At 38.6% G+C, this 24,167-nt stretch overlaps 1 protein-coding gene across 1 annotated transcript in view; it reads right to left on the reverse strand.

The window, feature by feature from the left end:
* LMAN1 (lectin, mannose binding 1) overlaps positions 1–24,167 on the reverse strand; it is a 99,909-nt gene that overhangs the window by 17,149 nt on the left and 58,593 nt on the right. Inside the window, exons 11-12 of the mRNA XM_053701171.1 lie at positions 11,638–11,785; positions 1,079–1,197 (exon numbers count right to left, since the gene is read on the reverse strand). Coding sequence (XP_053557146.1) covers positions 1,079–1,197; positions 11,638–11,785 — 267 coding nt within the window. The remainder of the gene's footprint in view (positions 1–1,078; positions 1,198–11,637; positions 11,786–24,167) is intronic.

Consider the following 24,167-nt stretch of genomic DNA (forward strand, 5'->3'; position numbering starts at 1 on the left):
CGTTTCAGTTTGGAAGAGATACATTTATTATATATTAGCATAAATCTAAAATACTCTTTTAATGGTGTTCTATGTAAAAGGGACAGTCTAGTCCAAAACAAACTTTCATTATTCAGATAGGGCATGCAATTTTAAACAATTTTCAAATTTTACATCTATCACAAATTTTGCTTTGTTCTCTTGGTATTCTTAGTTGAAAGCTAAACCTAGGAGGTTCATGTGCTAATTTCCAAGCCATTGAAGGCCGCCTCTCATCTCAGGGCATTTTGCCAGTTTTCACCACTAGAGGGTGTTAGTTCATGTGTTTCATATAGATAACACTGTGCTCACGCACATGGAGTTCCGAGGAGCCAGATTGATTGGCTAAAATGCAAGTCTGTCAAAAGAACTGAAATAAGGGGGCAGTCTGCAGAGGCTTAGATACAAGGTAATCACAGAGGTGAAAAGTATATTAATATAACTGTGTTGGTTATGCAAAACTAGGGAATGGGTAATAAAAGGGATTATCTAGCTTTCAAAACAATAAATATTCTGGTGTAGACTGTCCCTTTAATAAATACATCTATTCTAAAGATACACAGCTATTTTTCGTCAGTTCTAGCTACTTTAATATAATTACAGAAAGAAATGCAGAACAGGTTAATAAATTGAAATTGTCATTAAGTTAGAAAAAATGACATGCTTTAATCCGTTTTAAGACTATCGACCCAAGACTACTGTATGTTTAACTTCGGCAAAGGGGTTTAACACACAGTACAAATACTACTCGGGACTCGCAGAGCACTGCTGGTTCTGAACGGAAAATGCAGATGAAGCAATCAACAGCGTTACTCAGATGTGAAACTAGCACTGCTGACTTGATCAGTGGTTTTTTCTGCTTGGGATCAAAAGTGCTTTGCGAGTCCCAAGTGAAATTTCTACTGTGTGTTTAACTCCTTTGCAGGGTAAACACACAGTAGTCTAGGATCAATAATGTAGGTAGGCAAATAGACAAGATAAATACGCTAGACACGTATACAAGATTAAGTAGACAGTTTAGTATAAAGCAGTGTGATCGGATGACAAATAGAATACTTACTTGTACATAATGTAGCCAGCAAATAACACTGTCTGTATTGCTACAAATACTAAGAAATGTGTTGTAGTTAAACAAGAGGGGAATGGAGGTAAATCTGGACATTTCTGTTTTTCATGTGGCTACAGGAGAAAAAATAAATTAAAAAAAGAACATTTTATTAGTGTTTTTGCTTCTTAAAAATCAGCTCTTGTGTTGCACTTGAAATTGAAACAGTCTTTTTTTGGTCAAACTTAGACCTTTATTAAGAAAAGTAAATGAATAAAATTATACAAAGTCACAGAAAAATAATCCAGTGCTACTTATTTTTAATTCAGACAGCACTACATATGTAACAGAAGAAAATGAAAAAACACAGCGATCCTCAAAAAAAATCCTACTCATTTATTCCTCCATGTGAAGATAGGTAAAATCACACAAACAATGGCAACAAAAACTTAAAAACAAAAATGCAGGTTTCTCATGGCTAGGACCCAATCAGCCCTACATGTTTCGGATGGTTCCTTAATCATGGACATGATTGGCTGCCATTACATCCTGCCTGATATTAAGGTATTCTCTTATGCTGGAACGTGCGTCCCTAGTCATGCATCCGACATACTGCCCATTGCACAATGTACATTCCACCAAATAGATCACAAAGGTGGTCCTACAGTTAGTGCAGTTGGCAAGATCAAAGACCCGATTTGTCGTCTTTGATTGAAAGCTAGAGGTAACCTTGCTATATTGGCATGCTATGCATCTGGAGTAGTGGCATTTGAAATGCCCTTTCACACTCAACCAGCTACTGTTGGTCTTGACCTTGTCCCTAAGTACACTAGGTGCTACCAAATTACCTATTGTGCGTGCTCGCCGTGATACAACGTTACATCCATTGGACACATATTCCTTTAAGCCGTCTTCTGCTGTAAGAATCGGCATGTGTTTGTCAACTATGTCAGTAATGTCATTGAACTGAAGGCTGTAAGTAGTGACTAGTGTTGGTTTCTTTGTGTCATAACCTCTCCTGGTATGGTCTGGCATATTGTGTGTGCCCCTCAACATGTTTTTACGATCCATTCTTCCAGGTATGTTCTGTTAATCACTTTTCGTGAATAACCCCTCTCAGTCGGGAGCCGCTTTAATTCTTCGCTCTCCTTATTGAAGTCTTCTTCCAAGGAGCAGTTCCGCTTAATTCTCATGAACTGCCCCTTGGCCACGCCAAATCCTGTATGACGAGGATGGTTACTCCTGGCATTAAGCAAGGAGTTGGATGCAATAGGTTTCCGATAAAGAGTGGTAAATATTTTTCCACTCATATCACCTTTAAGTTTCACATCTAAATAGGGTATAGTGTCAACTTCAACGTGTGAGGTAAACACCAGGCCCACCTCATTGGAATTGAGATAGGTCATAAAGTCTTGTGTCTCAGCAACCTCTCCCACCCAAACAAAAAGGAGATTGTCAATGAATCTCTTATATGATCTAATCTTGTCTCTGAATGGGTTTTTATCTCTAAAGACGTGGGACAGCTCCCAACAACCCATAAACATGTTGGCATATGAAGGGGTAAATTTTGCCCCCATTGCTGTCCCACATCTCTGGAGATAAAAAGTTTGTTAAAATTTAAAATAGTTATGGGTCAGGAGGAACGTGAGTGTCTCCACTATAGACTCAATTAAATCCACATGATAGTTAATAAAGTGTTGTAACATATTTCACGGCCTTTATGCCGTGCTCATGTGGAATAGCTGAGTAGAGGCCTACCACGTCCACCGCCAACCACTTACAATCAATATCCCATTCAAAATTTTCTATAATTTGTTTAAGGTGGGTGGTATCTTTGAGATAAGACGGTAGAAGATGGATGATGGGTTGTAGGAGGGAGTCAATCCAACCTGATAATTTCTCCAATAATGATCCTATACCCGATACTATCGGTCTTATTTTCACCCCCACCAAGGTTTTATGAACCTTGGGGAGGTGATGGAATATAGGAATAACTGTTTTTTGTAGCATCAAGTATTCAAAAGTTTCAGAGTCAATAAGTCCCTTCATCAGACCATCATCCAATAAATGTCTCAGCTCAATTCCAAACCTCTCAGTGGGATTATATCTCAACTCTCTGTATACTTGTGTGTCAGTTAACTGTCGTAAGGCCTCTGTGACGTAATCATCTCTTCCCATCACGACTATACAGCCCCCCTTGACTGCCTGTTTGATTACAATATCCTCCCTTTTACTTAACTGTTCTAGTGCCAATTTGTAAGCTGGGCTCAGGTTGGGTGTTATCTTGTGAGGTTGCTCTGAGAGCTTAATTAGATCCTCTTCTACTCAGCGATGAAATGCCTCCAAGATGGGGCCTCTTACTCTAGTGGGGTAAAAGATGAACTTGGGTTTAAATCCTACATGGTTTGACTTGATGGTATCCTCAGAATGTGTGTTGAAAGTCCCCCCACTACATATGGGTTATTAGAGCTTTGGAACATAATTCACTAAGTAAGCAGAGTCTGCAGCAGACACGTGTAATGATGCCAATATGAAAACAAAAGCCTTAAAAATGGATCATAGTTAATAATCACTAGAATATCTGAAATGTAAATAATGATGTGCAGAAGGATTTGCTATATTGTAAAAGGAGAGGTGATCAATTTTATACCAACTGTTCAGTATCGGGGTCTAAAACAGTTCAAACAAGCATAAATAAATAATATATATATATATATATATATATATATATATATATATATATATATATATATCTCCTAGGCAAGCGGCCCAGATTATAATATAGAAAATAAATAATTATTAATACTCACTCCCCAGTGTAAAACAACTATGTTCACCAGGTACTAGCCACATAGATTATATGTGTGAGTATAAGTCTCAGATTGATCAAGACTTAGCAGCAGATCCCTTCACAGTGACTTTTAAACCATAGCACCTGAATAAGTACATATATAAAGTCTGCCCAAAGTAAATACATACACATATATGGTGTGGCCAGTGAGTCGATGATCCAGTCTTTATTCTTGCTCAGATCTTGTATTCTTCCTTTTCTCTTTTTCATTTCTTTATTTCTTATCTCTTCTCTTTCCCTATTGCTTTATTCTTATACTTCCACTCTTTTTTGTATGTGTCTTTCTTCTTCTTTTCCTCCCTCTTCCCTGGTTCTGATGTGGTTCTCTCCCCTCTCTGTCATCTATTCCTTCATTAGGTATTTTATTTATTTATTTATAGATTTATTTTGTCTTTTATTCCACATTTTATTTACTTTACATTTTGTATATCTCTTTTGGCTTTATGGTTTGTGTTTCATTCTTTCATTTTATTTTTATTTCACTTTTCATCCTTTTATTTTATTTTTTCTCTTTTTTTCTGTTTCCCCATCCACTCTTGTTTGTTTCTTTATTTCTCCATCCACTCTTGATTCTTATTTGGCATCATTTGTGATGCTGTTTGGCTCCTTTATCTATGTATGTATTTACTTTGGGCAGACTTTATATATGTACTTATTCAGGTGCTATGGTTTAACAGTCACTGTGAAGGGATCTGCTGCTAAGTCTTGATCGATCTGGGACTTATACTCACACATATAATCTATGTGGCTAGTACCTGGTGAACATAGTTGTTTTACACTGGGGAGTGAGTATTAATTATTAATTATTTATTTTCTATATTATAATCTGGGTCGCTTGCCTAGGCGTTCGGCTGGCAATAGGATTCCCAATTTATACTTTCGCCACTAGCCTGGTTGCGTATCGTTGCTGTGGCAACCATTTACTTTGTGAGGCTAGTCGGCTTATGACGTCAACACACTGAGCCGGGTGTGTGCATCTAGGACAAACAGTTCGCCATTACAGATCTGAAGTACGATCAGGTACATTGACATTTATTGTATATAGAATTCCCTATGTTGATTGTAGACGTTTGACTATAACGGTCTTTTACTTTTGCAAGGGTGGTTATGAGATACGTAGTATCCCATTGATACAGCTCATTCACTATACCGTGTTTATATTCTGTATCCCTTAAGATAGAAACAGGGTTTGATGACGCTGTCTGTTGCTCCTACTAGACTATGCTTTGCCCTAAAGATGATTTCATTTAATTTTTTATTGACTATTCAATTTGATCTGTGTCCATTGGGCTGACTCTATAAATTGAACACAAGTGCACATTTCACAATATTATACAGTACACAGTGATTAAGAATATGTGTTAGGGGACACATGGGTATTTACAACACATGTAGATTTCTTGTTATACATTTTATTTAGTATGGTACACATAAGAGTATGTTTGATATGTGCTCTCTTTGTATATTCACTATATTTTATTGTATTATGGTACACATATGAGTATGTTGATATGCGCTCTCTTTATATATTCACTATATGTTTCTGATATGTTTGCTTAAAATGTACTGCTTGTATGATGAGCAGCTGTTTAACACTTGCATTGTATGTGGAATTCATTAGGGATTTCTTTGTCGTTGAGGATCACCATGGTAACCATTTTTGGCGCAATTTTTCACTGGGGGAGGGGCTTGTTTGGCTATATATTTTCAGTCATTGTTGGTTTGTGTTTGTTTGAGGAAGGGGAGTGTGTCCCCGAAACGTCACGCTTGATTAAATAAACTTTTGATGAAAAAAGACCAGTGAGTGCCTTCCTTCACCTATATATTATATATATATATATATATATATATATATATATATATATATATATATATATATATACACACACACACACATATACACACACACATTATATATAGATATATATATATATACATACACACACATATATACATACACATATATGTATATATATATATATATATATATATATATATATATACACACACACATATATACATACACACACACACACACACACACACATATATATATATATATACACACACTTATATACATACATACTATATATAATTAATTTATATAGTGCTTTCTCCACAAAAAAACATAAAATAATGCTTACCAGATAATTTCCTTTCCTTCCGAACAGGGAGAGACCATAGCTGCATTCATTACTTGTGGGAAATACAGAACCTGGCCACCCCATTCAAAGGCCCTCCCCCACTTCCCTCATCCCTCAGTCATTCTGCCAAAGGAACAAGGAACAGTAGGAAAAATATCAGGGGGAAAAAGGTGCCAGAAGAAACAAATTAAATTTAGGGCCGCCCATCAGAGAACACGGGCGGGAGCTGTGGACTCTACCTGTACAGAAGGAAAGGAAATTATCTGGTAAGCATAATTTATGTTTTCTTTCTTAATACAGGGAGAGTCCACAGCTGAATTCATTACTTATGGGAAATTATACCCAAGCTACAGAGGACACTGAATGCTAACTGAGGGTAAACAGAAGAGGCGGCCCATATCTGAGGGCACAACAGCCTGCAACAAACCCATTCTCCCGAAGGCTGCTTCAACAGAAGCAAAAAGTAAAAGAAAAAAGAATGCTGGGAGGACCAAGCAGCCGCCCAACAATCGGAACCATAGAGATCTCATACCAGAGACCCAAGATGACGTCACAGCTCTCGAACTGAGCCATAAACCCCTTAGGAGGCTAGAGTTCCGCTGTCTCCTAGGTCAAGCGAAAAAACACTCCTCCACTAACAATAAGGAGGTCAACTAAGACTCCAAACCCTTGCACTTCCCAGATACGAATATATAATGGAAAACAAACTGTCAATTCCAATGTAGTCTGAAAGGCACATCAAGGCATGATTCCCCGAAAGGGGAAAAACGTTTTCCCATTTAGAAAAGGAATAGGACATAGAAAAATAACAATCTTAGTCAGAAAAAAAACTAACAAATCTCATAACACAGCCCTATTATAAAGGAAACCCCTTTAAGGAGTATGTGTTGCAAGATTGTAACACAGAGATTATGGCACATAGAAAACAATCTACAGAGATCACTGAAGAAAAAAAATAAAAAACCGCCTCCCGCAAAGGTACAAAAGTAACCCAATGCAACTCCCTCCAGCGCCCTAGCAAAAGAAACTTAACTCCTGGAAGTTCAATGAATGTCTGGAACAGAAAAACCAACAGGGTATCTTTAAAAACTGCTTGCAAGCCCACATTCAAAGGGCAAGTAATTGCAGCTGTATTCAACCTGCAACCTTCCGCTAGCTAGGCAGCAGAGCTAACCATCAGGCTAGTACAGCCAACTGCACCAAGAAAGATTGCTCGAACAAGTAACTAGCTAGGAAGGCCCTTCTCCAGAGCATCCTGGAAAAAAAGAAAAAAAAAACCTGGAACTCAGCAGAGAGCCAGGACAATCCATCTCCTCCAAACAAAGGGGGGTCCTCCACACCTAAGATAGATGACGAGGGACCCGCTACCCACAGAAGGAAAGGACTGTAACTTTCAGAAAAAAATACGTGACATCTCGCACTCCGCCTCAGAAGAATAAGATCCCAGGACACAAAGGGGCCTGACCAGTGTTCCCTCTAAGGACAGTTTTGTGTGCAGCCCAGTAGTAAAACAGTTAACAAGAGTACCATACATTGCCATCTGCATTGTGCAGTGTTTGCAAATTGCAGGGTGTGGTTACCTAATTAACTGTTTCACTGCTGGGCCGCACACAAAACTGGCCATAGGAGGGAACACTGGGCCTGACCCATCAGATCCCTGAAACAAGGAAACTCCCATGGCGATGAAGCTCCTAAACCACGAATACGAACTCACAGGCATAAACGGAGCAATCAGTCTCACTGACACCTGCTCCTGCTAGGATCGGGCCATCCTCGACAAGAGTGACATTGCCAAAAAGAAGAAAGTTAAAATAAACCTTCCAAGCACCGGTAAGGGTCCATTAGAGAGGTCCCAAAGACCAAATCCTCAGAGCAGTATGCTCGGCAGAGGAACCATAGGAATAATCAGAAGGAAGCTACATCCACTGACCTTCATAGGACACTCACTCTCCACTGACGGGGAAGTGACAAAGTCAAAATCGCCCCGGGAGAGCTAAAAGAAAAATCCCTCAGGACAGGGAGATCTGGACAGAACACTGGAGATTGATTCCCCCAACTGTTATTCCATTTAAGTCTGCTAAGACAGATTAAAAAAACAACGCCATGCCGAAGTTTCGGCCTCGGCTGAATACCTCACCCTCCACCACAGCGCCAGTGAAGGCCAGAAGTGGAACTGGAAGGCAAAACCTGATGAGGTAAACTCTAACTTCGTAAGATCTAAGGTAAAAAATTCCTGTCTATAAGACCAAATCAGCATCCAGCGGTTCACCCTGGTGCCTACACCAGAAACTCAGGTCTAGATCCAACTCTGAGGATCGAAAAGAAAAAATCCCTAAAAGTCAACTAGCAGGCGATGGTAAGAAAACCAGAACCGCCAAGACCCGGGAGCTACCGTAAAATCTGGAAGCAGGATAATGCCACAATAAACCCCAGATCCCCCCCAAAAAACACTAGGATGTAGGTGTACTGGAAGAAACGGTCCCTAAGAACCGGAATTGCTCAGAAGGATGAGACAGGAAAGATATCCTTCTCCCTGAACAAAAAGGTAGAGAGAACCTTATAATATCCCTCAAAAAGGAGATCTAATAAGCTCCCTCCCCTTATTGGACTATGCACCAATAGTGGAATCAAAATATTCTCACCATGCGATAGGTACCAGGACAATGACTCTAAAAGTCAGCTTAAAAAAAACTTCCCTCTCTCTGTCGAAATGCAAACTCAAGAGAGGGAAAAAAATAAAAATAAAAGTTTCTACAATAACCCAGAGCTCTAAAAACAAAAAAAACTATCCGAAACGGAATAGCAAAGAAAATAGGCAAGTTCACAAAAGTGATAGCCATAGGAGTGCGCAAACAAAAACAGGTCCAGCCTGTCATACGACACAAACCCGCCATAGAGCTCAGAACTGGGATTCTAAATAACAAATAAAAAATATATATCTAGATGATAAGGAATAGGATCTCCATCCATTCCACTCGTCTAGTCAAGATCGCTATCTGATTTAGAGGACTGAGATTCAACTGATGAGTACTGGGAACCTCCAACATCGCCAAAACCTCTCTCAGAAGTAAATGCAGGCGTGCCATTCTAAATCTAAATGCTAAATTCTCCTCAGTCGGAGGAATCAAGTCAGGCAACTCTGACCCAGGAGGTTCTACCTCTGAAGCCTCAGAGGGAACCGCATCCCCAGATGACTTATTGGATACAATCGTCATCTTACACGACGGTTCCTGGGCAGGAGTGCATGGATTAACCCTTTGCTTGCATGAAGCAGGAAGACGTAAAATCACTAAGGCCGTAGAGATGGCCATGCGGAACTGCGCAGTAACCTCTGGTGGAAAAAAGCCCCCTTTAGGAGAAGGAGCAGCGGTACTCTGGGAAACTGCATGTGTAGGAACAGAAGATTCTAGGGAACACACCTCACGGGACGAGGAATCTTCAGGGGCAGATGGCTCAGTGGTCTCTAACATCTCCACATTGGTTTATGAGAACACCCTAATGCGGCATACGAAACATAACAGAGGGCTGGGCTACCCGGGCCTCCTCACAATATACACAGGTGTCAAATTTTGTATCAGAAGGACCCCCCTCTAAAAAAAACAGAATCCTTCATAACTCGTCTAATTTAAAATTATAGAAAAAACAACTGGCACCTTCCACCACCAATGGCTGGGGCACTCACCACCTCCTTATGACCCAGACAAGTAGAGAAGTTGGCTCCTCTCCGCAGATACTCGGTCAGGAATCGGAAATTGAAAAACAACGTGACCACTCATGGTCACATGGTGCCTCATGCAGGACCGCCCCAGCTAAGGAAAAAGCGCGCCAGCTTAAGAAAACTGTGCAGCTCTCAAAATGAAAAATAACCTCTACGTTCCGTATCAGCCTAGGAGCCCAAACGTCTCTACACATAAGCAGCCAAAATCACATAAATATGATTTAAAAACCCCACTTTTCAATAATCCCCTGATTCCATAAAGATAAAGGAGACCCACTGTGACCCTGTCTTCTATCGTTAACATGTGTGTAAAAAAATGAAACGATCTTACCGGAATCTAAGCCGTGGAACAGTAACGCGGTCCTTCAAGTTTGACAGATTCTAGCAGCGCTTCTCACATGGACTTGAGTGAAAACTCGTCAACGCTGATTGCTTAATGAGCTGTTAATATAAGTCTGGATGGTTTTGAAGAAAGACTCTCCCTGCATATCCAGACTAACTTTCATCAATGCTCTCACTGAGAGGCTGACAAGACTACTTAAAACTCCAGTCCCATCTCGAAGGGCAGATACCCTTCCTAAGGAAAAACTCCGAAATCTTCAGACACTTCTCTGCCAACCTCCTGTGACGAAAGGCAAAGAATGAATGGGGGATGAGGGAAGTGGGGGAGGTATTTAAGCCTTTGGCTGGGGTGTCTTTGCCTCCTCCTGGTGGACAGGATCTGTATTTCCCACAAGTAATGAATGCAGCTGTGGACTTTCCCTGTTTTAAGAAGGAAATAGTCATTTTTAGTTATGGCCTCAAACATGATCAGTGGCAGCTGATAAACGACACTTATTAATGCACAGTTAAAGGGAAATACAAGCCTGTACATTACAAACCCCTCTTTTTTAGACAAAACCCCCTTTTCAGGTGTAAACCAAGTACTTACTGCATAACAAAAGCCCCATGATGGTCCTTTAGAATGTGTGGAAAGCACTGCTATCTCCAACATTTTTCACTGCTCAAAAAAACACTCACTTCCATGCTATTACTTCTAGATTGGTTCCGTATTAGTTGTCAGTGTGTCTGCAGCTAATACAGCACCAATACATAAGTAACAACAGGAGCATGATGCTTTTTGTGCAAAATACTAAATGCAGTTGTAGACTAGCACTTTCTCCTGGGGCAAGTACTTGAAATAAAAAAGAAGGGTTTGCAAGGTAGGGGCTTTAATGTGCCTTTATTGCAGGCTTGGTAAATCCATAGAAACATGTCTACCAGAGATAAGGACAACCAGCCACTTATGTACATACAGAACTCCTCCTCTCTAAATATGTAGCTGGTTGTCCACATCTCTAATTGAATCCTAAGTCTGAAACTCATTTTTCAAGCCCTGCTTTATTGGTACCCAGTTTACGGACATTAAAAACATAACAAGCGGAGTAGGCCTTGACAGGACTAGAACCTGTGGCCTGAAATAGAATAGGTGCTGGATTAGATCTATTAAACTCTAGGACAAGAAGTTATTTGTACATCATGATCTACATCGTAACTAAAATATTCACCTCTTCTGGGATAAGATTAAGCAAAAAAAGCACCTGTAGTGCATTGCTGATTCAGAGCTGGGTATTTTTAACCCTTTGCAGGATTAAACCACACATTTCGGTGCAAGCAGAAGTGCAATAATAAAATGCTGTAACACATTACATTTGTATTATTGTTATTTTATGCCACTTTAGTGCTTTCCATGTGTAGTGCTACAAATTAATTCTGTGTGTTAACTGTACTGGAAGCTAGAGCAAATACAGAACAGGAAGATATCAGTTATAGTCTCAGTTATTTATGTAACTGTATTATAAATGTAAAAATAGAAGTTTACCAAATTTTTCTGCACTAAATGTTCAATGTCTCGCTTTACTACATGAAGATGCTCCTTGATGTCATTGAAATGTTGTGTTGTCTCATAGCCTGCTGAACCCGTGTGTTGACTTCCAGAGACTAGTCTTAAGGTTTCACTCACAGAGCTCCTAAAAAAAAATATATATATATATATATTACAATGACAAAATCAAATTAACCATAACATAAATCACAGCATATATAAAGCACAACTGCAGCCAATATAATTTTAGTAGTATGTAAATTCTGTATCTCACAGCTACACTGCTAATTTAAAGGACATAACTATATGATAAATCACTTGAAAGATATTTTACCTCAAAATTTCTTTAGCACACCAGAGTAAGTGCTCTGTGAACAATCAGCATCAGCAGTGCTGAGGTCATGCTTTACTTTGCTGTGATCTCATGAGATTTCATAGTAAACTTCCTTAAACTGAATAGGAAAATACCATGACAGATGCACGTTCCCTTGCCAGTCCTGGGACTAGCATCCTGATTGGCTGCTTAAAGTCACTTTACAGTGGGATGTGAATACATAGGAAATTTTGAGGTAAAATGTCTTCCTTTTTTTACATAGAGATGTTCAGGTGATATTTTCTAGTCAGCTATGCTGCATTACTTTCATGTGCTTCAACATTTGGATATCATGTCCCTTTATTCTTGATCCATTACCCAAATTTAAATAAAGAACTAACGTGTAATAAAAGCAGTTTATTTTGATGCATCAGCTCATTAAGTTTTACTTTAAAGTAATACTATTATGCAGCAGAAATATACTTGTAAGACTGTTTAACCCCTTGCCTCCTGAGACTGCTGCAGTGCATTGCAAAAACAATATATTGCTGCACTCATAGCCAGGGCTAACAGCAGATAGCAAGCTGATCAATGGTAATTATATGGGGAGTGCAAGCCCACATGAGCAGGGACAGCATGTGTAATGCTATACATCACATTGCTTGTATCCCATGTGACTCTACTGCAGATTGCTGCTCCTTGTAAACACACAGTAAAGTATTAAGTAGCACCGCTCATATTCACTCTAACATATTAACTTACATATGGTTATTCCCCTCATGATTTCAACCTCTCAAAACATATTGTTTAAACAGAGATTGGTCAAGCTTGTATTCAGATACTGACACACCAGAAATTGGTATTAGCATTAATGACTTCAGGTATCATGGACTTTAAAGGCTGGAGTAAATCGCATACATTAGCACAGAGTTAACCATTAGACATATTCTAACCGGACTGCTATAGATCTCTCTCAGTAAGAGCCGAACAGATACAACTCAGAAGGATTAACACCATCAATGACAAGAAGAGCTTGTCTGAGAAAACATTTTCTACACAGAGGGGATTTAGTGACTATACATATTGTAACATGCTGCTAAACACAGTGTCATGGTGCCCCTTATAAGAAGATGCAGTTTATCAAAAATCTGAGAATGAAAAGTGAATTTCAAAGGGGGAACACAATAAATGCTTAGATATGTGTGACGGACAGTGCAACTTCAGCTTCATAATAGTATACAAGGTCCAGCAGCCCCACTTAAATTAGTCCTACACAGCTCACTGTCCTATAAACGAGAAGTGGCAACTTATCACAACTGTACATGGGTACACAGTTCTCCCCACGACCACACAGATCTCCCCATGACCGCACACGGGTACACAGATCTCCTCACGACTGCACACGTGTACACAGATCTCCTCACGACCGCACACGGGTACACAGTTCTCCCCACGACCGCACACGGGTACACAGATCTCCCCACGACCGCACACGGGTACACAGATCTCCCCACGACCGCACACGGGTACACAGATCTCCCCACGACCGCACACGGGTACACAGATCTCCCCACGACCGCACACGAGTACACAGATCTCCTCATGACTGCACACGAGTACACAGATCTCCTCACGACCGCACACGGGTACACAGTTCTCCCCACGACCGCACACGGGTACACAGTTCTCCCCACGACCGCACACGGGTACACAGTTCTCCTCACGACCGCACACGAGTACAAAGATCTCCTCACGACCGCACACGAGTACAAAGATCTCCTCACGACCGCACACGGGTACACAGTTATCCTCACGACAGCAGATGGGTACATAGTTCTCCTTACCACTGTACATGCGTACACAGTTATTGCATATGGGTAAATTATCATTATGGTTGCATGTAGTATCGTTATGGTTGCACATGGGTATCCTTATGGTTGCACATGGGTATCCTTATGGTTGCACATGGGTATCCTTATGGTTGCACATGGGTATCCTTATGGTTGCACATGGGTATCCTTATGGTTGCACATGGGTATCCTTATGGTTGCACATGGGTATCCTTATGGTTGCACATGGGTATCCTTATGGTTGCACATGGGTATCCTTATGGTTGCACATGGGTATCCTTATGATTGCACATGGGTATATTTATCATCATGATTGCATATGGGTATGGTTATTCTTATGACTGCATATGGGTATAATTACCACTATGATAACATATGGGACTATTAATCACTATGATTATACATGGGTACAGTTATCCTTATGATTACATATGGGTACAGTGATCCTTATGATTGCATATAGGTACAGTTATTCTTATGATTACATATGGGTACAGTGATCCTTATGATTGCATATGGGTACAGTGATCCTTATGATTGCATATAGGTACACAGATCTTCTTATGATTGCATATAGGTACACAGTTCTCCTCACAACCGCACAGGTACAGTTATCCTCACGACTGTACACGAGTACACAGTTATCCTCACGACGGCACACGGGTACACAGTTATCCTCATGACGGCACACGGGTACACAGTTATCCTCATGACGGCACACGGGTAGGTACACAGTTATCCTCACAACGGCACACGGGTACACAGTTATCCTTACCAGTGAACATGCGTACACAATTACTGCATATGGGTAAATCATCATTATGGTTGCATGTAGTATAGTTATGGTTGCATGTAGTATAGTTATGGTTGCATGTAGTATAGTTATGGTTGCACATGGGTATAGTTATCCTTATGAATGCATATGGGTACAGTTATCTTTAGGTACAGTTATCCTTATGAATGCATATGGGTACAGTTATCTTTAGGATTGTATATGGGTAAATTTATCATCATGATTGCATAAGGGGATAGTTTTCATCATGATTGCATATGGATATAGTTTTCATCATGATTTCATAAAGGTATAGTTATTATTATGACTGCATATGGGTATAATTACCACTATGATAATATATGGGACTAGTAATCATTATGATTACACATGGGTACAGTTACCACTATAACATCATTTTGGAATTGTTATCCTTATGACTGCATTTGAGAATAGTTATCATTATGATTGCACATGGGTCAAGTTACAACTATGATTGCATATGGGTGTGGTGAAAGTAAAAAGAGTGCCCCAACGCATTAAATATTGTAAGCTTTAATTATAAATCTTCCAACAATGCAGCATAATCATATACTTTTATGGTAATAGTTTATTTTATTTTTTTGTTGTTGTTTTTTAACATGGAGGGCCGATCATTAATTGCAGATCAGGCTGCAGGCCACATTACAGTATACTCACATTTATGCTATAACATTTTAAAACATTGGATTACACGTTCTAAGTTAAAAATTAAACAGAAAATGGGTCACTATTAATTTAACTGTAAATACTAGACAGATTTACGTTACAAATGCACAAGACTAATTACTAATGAGAGGTGTAGTAGTACTACTTTTTTTAATAGCAAATTAATAATGTTGGTTTTTGAATTCCATGGTAATACTGCGCACACAAAAAAACTTGACTGTTCGGACACCCCTGCCCTTTATAATATTGGAATTTACCCTATAATATTTTGTGGTATTGTGGTCCCAAAAAATTAGTTACAATGGGTCTGACAATCCTGCACATTGATATTTTCTATAACATTCTAATATCTCTAGAGGCTCAGATACTCATTTGATGCCCAGGCGTACAGCCGTAGATGTCCAGAGAAAAAACAAAAGCAGCTCAAGCCCCCCCCCCATGAGTCACCAGTTGTAAACTGATGTTCAGCTCATGTGAACATGTTGCCGCTGATGATATCCTCCTGGTATTATATTTATCCCCTCCCCCAGGAACACTTCTGTAGATACTTGTGTGTATAAGGCTGTTGTGGTATATGAAATAAACAGAAGTAATTTCTTTTTGAGGAGTTCAAAGCTTCCACAAAGATAATAATGCAGTTGTTCAAGAAACGAAGAGGCTTAGGGATAAGGAAAGAATTAGGGCTGAGGTTTTAACATAAGAAAAACTCATTTCACATATGCGCTTCCATCGTATGGATACATCTTATCCCCATGTACCATTGTTCCAAACCAAATAAAGAATAAAATTAAAATCCACGTTTATGTGCCAGTCATTTTGTTAAATAGGAATAGTATTTGTAATGACAATACGTAAAATCAGGTGTTATTTAAGAGGCATGTGCATTCGGACATTCACGGCCATATAATGAACAAATGCACATGCTACTATTTAATCCATGTTCTAATTGCAGCAAACACACAATGTGAATAGTGATTTGTTCTTAAAGAAACATTAAAGGGACAGTAAAGTCAAAATTAAACTTTCGTGATACTTCTACTATTAAATTTGCTTTATTCTATTTGTATTCCTCAAAAATGGATCCCCTCAACAAATTAATGAAAATAAAAAAACATTGTAATAAGCATACATTTTTATTTTGCTTGGAGCTCAAGTTCTATTATCAAGTATGCTGCAAACTGCTTGAGCCTAATACATACTACACAATGATTTAAAGGGACATGATACCCAAATGATGCAGCAGATTAGTAAAAAGCTGACTACAAAAAAACATAATTTATGTAAGAACTTACCTGATAAATTCATTTCTTTCATATTAGCAAGAGTCCATGAGCTAGTGACGTATGGGATATACATTCCTACCAGGAGGGGCAAAGTTTCCCAAACCTTAAAATGCCTATAAATACACCCCTCACCACACCCACAAATCAGTTTAACGAATAGCCAAGAAGTGGGGTGATAAGAAAAAAGTGCGAAAGCATATAAAATAAGGAATTGGAATAATTGTGCTTTATACAAAAAAATCATAACCACCACAAAAAAAGGGTGGGCCTCATGGACTCTTGCTAATATGAAAGAAATGAATTTATCAGGTAAGTTCTTACATAAATTATGTTTTCTTTCATGTAATTAGCAAGAGTCCATGAGCTAGTGACGTATGGGATAATGACTACCCAAGATGTGGATCTTTCCACGCAAGAGTCACTAGAGAGGGAGGGATAAAATAAAGACAGCCAATTCCTGCTGAAAATAATCCACACCCAAAATAAAGTTTAATGAAAAACATAAGCAGAAGATTCAAACTGAAACCGCTGCCTGAAGTACTTTTCTACCAAAAACTGCTTCAGAAGAAAAAAACACATAAAAATGGTAGAATTTAGTAAAAGTATGCAAAGAGGACCAAGTTGCTGCTTTGCAAATCTGATCAACCGAAGCTTCATTCCTAAATGCCCAGGAAGTAGAAACTGACCTAGTAGAATGAGCTGTAATCCTTTGAGGCGGAGTTTTACCCGACTCAACATAGGCATGATGAATTAAAGATTTCAACCAAGATGCCAAAGAAATGGCAGAAGCTTTCTGGCCTTTTCTAGAACCGGAAAAGATAACAAATAGACTAGAAGTCTTTCGAAAAGACTTAGTAGCTTCAACATAATATTTCAAAGCTCTAACAACATCCAAAGAATGCAACGATTTCTCCTTAGAATTCTTAGGATTAGGACATAATGAAGGAACCACAATTTCTCTACTAATGTTGTTGGAATTCACAACCTTAGGTAAAAATTCAAAAGAAGTTCGCAACACCGCCTTATCCTGATGAAAAATCAGAAAAGGAGACTCATAAGAAAGAGCAGATAATTCAGAGACTCTTCTGGCAGAAGAGATCGCCAAAAGGAACAAAACTTTCCAAGAAAGTAATTTAATGTCCAATGAATGCATGGGTTCAAAAGGAGGAGCTTGAAGAGCCCCCAGAACCAAATTCAAACTCCAAGGAGGAGAAATTGACTTAATGACAGGTTTTATACGAACCAAAGCTTGTACAAAACAATGAATATCAGGAAGATTAGCAATCTTTCTGTGAAAAAGAACAGAAAGAGCAGAGATTTGTCCTTTCAAGGAACTTGCAGACAAACCTTTATCCAAACCATCCTGAAGAAACTGTAAAATTCTCTGAATTCTAAAAGAATGCCAAGAAAAATGATGAGAAAGACACCAAGAAATATAAGTCTTCCAGACTCTATAATATATCTCTCTAGATACAGATTTACGAGCCTGTAACATAGTATTAATCACAGAGTCAGAGAAACCTCTTTGACCAAGAATCAAGCGTTCAATCTCCATACCTTTAAATTTAAGGATTTGAGATCCTGATGGAAAAAAAGGACCTTGGGACAGAAGGTCTGGTCTTAACGGAAGAGTCCACGGTTGGCAAGAGGCCATCCGGACAAGATCCGCATACCAAAACCTGTGAGGCCATGCCGGGGCTACCAGCAGAACAAACGAGCATTCCTTCAGAATCTTGGAGATTACTCTTGGAAGAAGAACTAGAGGCGGAAAGATATAGGCAGGATGATACTTCCAAGGAAGTGATAATGCATCCACTGCCTCCGCCTGAGGATCCCGGGATCTGGACAGATACCTGGGAAGTTTCTTGTTTAGATGAGACGCCATCAGATCTATTTCTGGAAGTTCCCACATTTGAACAATCTGAAGAAATACCTCTGGGTGAAGAGACCATTCGCCCGGATGCAACGTTTGGCGGCTGAGATAATCCGCTTCCCAATTGTCTATACCTGGGATATGAACCGCAGAAATTAGACAGGAGCTGGATTCCGCCCAAACCAGAATTCGAGACACTTCTTTCATAGCCAGAGGACTGTGAGTCCCTCCTTGATGATTGATGTATGCCACAGTTGTGACATTGTCTGTCTGAAAACAAATGAACGATTCTCTCTTCAGAAGAGGCCAAGACTGAAGAGCTCTGAAAATTGCACGGAGTTCCAAAATATTGATCGGTAATCTCACCTCCTGAGATTCCCAAACTCCTTGTGCCGTCAGAGATCCCCATACAGCTCCCCAACCTGTAAGACTTGCATCTGTTGAAATTACAGTCCAGGTCGGAAGAACAAAAGAAGCCCCCTGAATTAAACGATGGTGATCTGTCCACCACGTCAGAGAGTGTCGTACAATCGGTTTTAAAGATATTGATTGAGATATCTTTGTGTAATCCCAGCACTATTGGTTCAGCATACAGAGCTGGAAAGGTCGCATGTGAAAATGAGCAAAGGAGATCGCGTCCAATGCAGCAGACATAAGACCTAAAATTTCCATGCATAAGGCAACCAAAGGGAATGATTGTGACTGAAGGTTTTGACAAGCTGATATCAATGTTAGACGTCTCTTGTACGAAAAAGACAGACAGAGACATGGACACCGAATCTATATGGAAACCTAAAGAGGTTACCCTTGTCTGAGGAATCAATGAACTTTTTGGTAAATTGATCCTTCAACCAAGATCTTGAAGAAACAACACAAGTCGAATCGAATGAGATTCTGCTAAATGTGAAGACTGAGCAAGTACCAAGATATCGTCCAAATAAGGAAATACCAATACCCTGTTCTCTGAATACAGACAGAAGGGCACCGAGAACCTTTGTAAAAATTCTTGGAGCTAATGCTAGGCCAAACGGTAGAGCCACAAACTGGTAATGCTTGTCTAGAAAAGAGAATCTCAGAAACTGATAGTGATCTGGATGAATCGGAATATGCAGATATGCATCCTGTAAATCTAATGCAGACATATAATGCCCTTGCTGAACAAAAGGCAGGATAGTCCTTACAGTTACCATCTTGAATGTTGGTATCCTTACATAATGATTCAATATTGACAGATCCGGAACTGGTCTGAAGGATTTGACCTTCTTTGGTACAATAAAGAGATTAAATAAAACCCCAGCCCCATGTTCCAGAACTGGAACTGGCATAATTACTCCAGCCAACTCTAGATCTGAAACACATTTCAGAAATGCTTGAGCCTTTGCTGGGTTTACTGGGACACTGGAAAGAAAAAAAATCTCTTTGCAGGAGGCCTTAACTTGAAGCCAATTCTGTACCCTTCTGAAACAATGTTCTGAAAAACAGAGATTGTGAACGGAATTGATCCAAATTTCTTTGAAAAAAACATAATCTGCCCTGTACCAGCTGAGCTGGAATGAGGGCCGCACCTTCATGTGGACCTAGGAGCTGGCTTGGGTTTCTATAAGGCTTGGATATATTCCAAACTGGAGAAGGTTACCAAACTGATACCGCTCCTGAGGATGAAAGATCAGGCTTTTGTTCCTTGTTGTGATGAAAGGAACGAAAACGATTATTAGACCTAAATTCACCTTAGATTTTTTATCCTGTGGTAAAAAAGTTCCCTTCCCTCCAGTAACAGTTGAGATAAAAGAATCCAACTGATAATCGAATAATTTATTACCCTGGAAAGAAAGGGATAGCAAAGATGACTTAGAAGACATATCAGCATTCCAAGTTTTAAGCCATAAAGCTCTTCTAGCTAAAATAGCTAGAGACATATACCTGACATCAACTCTAATGATATCAAAGATGGCATCACAAATAAAATAATTAGCATGTTAAAGAAATGCAAATGATAATTATGATCTGTTATTTGTTGCGCTAAAGCTTCTAACCAAAAAAGTTGAAGCTGCAGTAATATCCGCTAAGGATATAGCAGGTCTAAGACACAAGTAAGCTTTTCTTAGAAAGGATTCAATTTTCCTATCTAAAGGATCTTTAGCAGGAGTAGAGACAGCCCCATTAATTTTAGGGATTTTGTCCCAAAACTCTAATCTGTCAGATGGCACAGGATATAATTGCTTAAAACGTTTTTAGAAGGAGTAAATTAATTACCCAAAATATTCCATTCCCTGGAAATTACTTCAGAAATAGCATCAGGGACAGGAAACACTTCTGGAATAAATACAGGAGATTTAGAAACCTTATTTAAACGTTTAGATTTAGTATCAAGAGGACCAGAATCCTCAATTTCTAATGCAATTAATACTTCTTTAAGTAAAGAACAAATAATTCCATCTTGAACAAATACGAAGATTTATCAGCATCAACCTCTGAGACAGAAACCTCTGAACCAGAAGAACCATTATCAGTATCAGAATGATGATGTTCATTTTAAAAATTCATCTGAAAAAAGAGAAGTTTTAAAAGACTTTTATGTATACTAGAAGGAGAAATAACAGACATAGCCTTCTTAATGGATTTAGAAACAAAATCTCTTATGTTATCAGGAACACTCTGAGTATTAGATGTTGACGAAACAGCAACAGGTAATGTAATAGTACTAAAGGAAATTTTATCTGCATTAACAAGTTTGTCATGACATTCAATACAAACAACAGCTGGAGGAACAGATACCAAAAGTTTATATCAGATACACTTAGCTTTGGTAGCTCCAGCACCGGGCAGCGATTTTCCTGAAGTATCTTCTGACTCAGTTGCAACGTGGAACATCTTGCAATATGTAATAGAAAAAAACAACATATAAAGCAAAATAGATCAAATTGCTTAAATGACAGTTTCAGGAATGGGGAAAAAATGCCAGTGAACAAGCTTCTAGCAACCAGAAGCAAATAAATAATGAGACTTAAATAATGTGGAGACAACAATGACGCCCATATTTTTTAGCGCCAAAAATGACGGCCACATTATTTGGCGCCTAAATGCTTTTGGCGCCAAAAATGACGCCACATCCGGAACGCCGACACTTTTGGCACAAAAGAACGTCAAAAAATGACGCAACTTCCTGCGACACGTATGACGCCGGAAACAGAAAAAAAAAATTTTGCGCCAAAAAAGTCCGCGCCAAGAATGACGCAATAAAATGAAGCATTTTCAGCCCCCGCGAGCCTAACACCCCACAGGAAAAAAGTCACATTTTTTAAGGTAAGAAAAAATGATTGATTCAAATGCATTATCCCAAATATGAAACTGACTGTCTGAAAATAAGGAATGTTGAACATCCTGAGTCAAGGCAAATAAATGTTTGAATACATATATTTAGAACTTTATAAAAAAGTGCCCAACCATAGCTTAGAGTGTCACAGAAAATAAGACTTACTTACCCCAGGACACTCATCTACATATAGCAGATAGCCAAACCAGTACTGAAACGAGAATCAGCAGAGGTAATGGTATATATATATGTAAGAGTATATCGTCGATCTGAAAAGGGAGGTAAGAGATGAATCTCTACGACCGATAACAGAGAACCTATGAAATAGACCCCGTAGAAGGAGATCATTGCATTCAAATAGGCAATACTCTCCTCACATCCCTCTGACATTCACTGCACGCTGAGAGGAAAACCGGGCTCCAACCTGCTGCGGAGCGCATATCAACGTAGAATCTAGCACAAACTTACTTCACCACCTCCATAGGAGGCAAAGTTTGTAAAACTGATTTGTGGGTGTGGTGAGGGGTGTATTTATAGGCATTTTAAGGTTTGGGAAACTTTGCCCCTCCTGGTAGGAATGTATATCCCATACGTCACTAGCTCATGGACTCTTGCTAATTACATGAAAGAAACAACAACATTTCTATGTAAAAAAGGAAGATATTTTACCTTAAAATGTCCTCAGTAGCCACATTCCACTGTAAAGAGGCTTTAAACATCCAATCAAGATGCCTGCCCCTGGACTTGCAAGGGAGCTTGGCATGTGCAGGCATCACCTCAGTTTAAATTAGTTTACTATGACATTTTGCAAGATTTCAGAGAAGTCCTATGATATCACAGTAAAGCAAACTGTCATCTCAGAACTAAGTTGATTGACTGCTTTTTTTTTACCGTGCAGACAAAAGTAAAAAGAGGCTCACTCTGGTGAGCTAAAGAAGATTTGAGGTACACTAAATTTACTTTTTTACATAGAAAAAATAATGTTACATTTTGTCAGCTTTTTACAGATATGCTGCGTCAATTTCAAATGATTTAGCATAAGGGTATCATGCCCTAGTAAAAAAAAAAGAAAGAGAAAGTTTTAAATATACATGCTGTAATTAAATCACATGTGTATGTCCGTGTGATGTGTGTGCAAATAATGAGTATTTCCTAGCAACATAACATAAATCCCTTAACGACCGGGACGTACCGTGTATGTCACTGGCCGTTAAGGGTTTGTCTGACTTCTATAGTGCGGGTCTTGCCACGAGCGGCTAGACAGCGCTATTAGACCTCCTGCAGGCTTGTTAAAATAGCGTGGTCTTGCTGACCACACTATTAAAAAATCACACCCCCATAGAAAGACCAGCGGCTATCAATTTCTGTATTCTTGATTTAAAACAGCAACACAACAATATTAGGATTTCATATCTCTAAATGGGAGAAAAATTCTACTTCTTTGGCTACAGTAACATAGTTACTAGATGAGAAAAACAATGTTTTTCTAAAATGAGTTACTAAGCTTTTCCAAAATACCACAATGTGCTAATTACAAAAGGCTCTCCTAGTACAGTATACGACTTGGATACAACATTTTAAATTCAGGATTAAAAAGTATTATGAGCACCAATCATCTTTTAGAGCTCCCTATGTTTTGGAAGACAAAAAATATAAAAAAAAAGGCCAACATACTTCTTACTAACATTACTCAATCATAAATTTAAAATCCCTTAACAAAGCAAAGTAAATATTAAATCAGAAAAAAATTAAAGTCTTAAATATATTTATCCTAAATAAAAACATAAATAACAAACAGGTGGTCTATAATCAGATGATTAGAAGACAAATCCATAAATCTGCGCAAGAAAATTACTTATTTTTCTAAGGATGAAAGACAATTAATATACGAGGAGATGTTCATTTCTTTAAAGGAAAGCCTCAAATATTTATTTAATCTACGCAGAAGATCTTAAGGAGAAGCTAAGTAAATGCACAAACAAATATTAAATAAAAAGACTGCTTGAGACTTTAAATGGTAAATCTAATTTTCTCTTTTGTAATAAAGATTTATGAAGAATATTAAAATAAAGCTTGCCTGGAAAACAAAACTATTATAATCTTTAGGCATCAGTTGACCTAGTTTGAAGTATTTGTTTTTCAAAGCTGTATCCAACACAAACAGAAAACAATTTTATTGAAGAAAGAACTAATAATGTTCATGAAAACAGTTTACTTTTCATTAAAGTTTTTTTTTTTTTGTAAATTCTCAGTTTTTGTGATATTAGAAGTAAAAATCTTTAGTAAAATACAGAAATGTCTTATTTATTTATTTAAATTGTTTATAGAGACATAAGCAAGGACAGTAATGATTCTCACAAGTGTAATTTTAATTTACCGTAAAAAAAAATAAAAAATAGAACTATGTTTTAAACA

This window comes from Bombina bombina, chromosome 2 (assembly GCF_027579735.1).
Source record: "Bombina bombina isolate aBomBom1 chromosome 2, aBomBom1.pri, whole genome shotgun sequence".
In the NCBI taxonomy this organism is placed as follows: domain Eukaryota; kingdom Metazoa; phylum Chordata; class Amphibia; order Anura; family Bombinatoridae; genus Bombina; species Bombina bombina.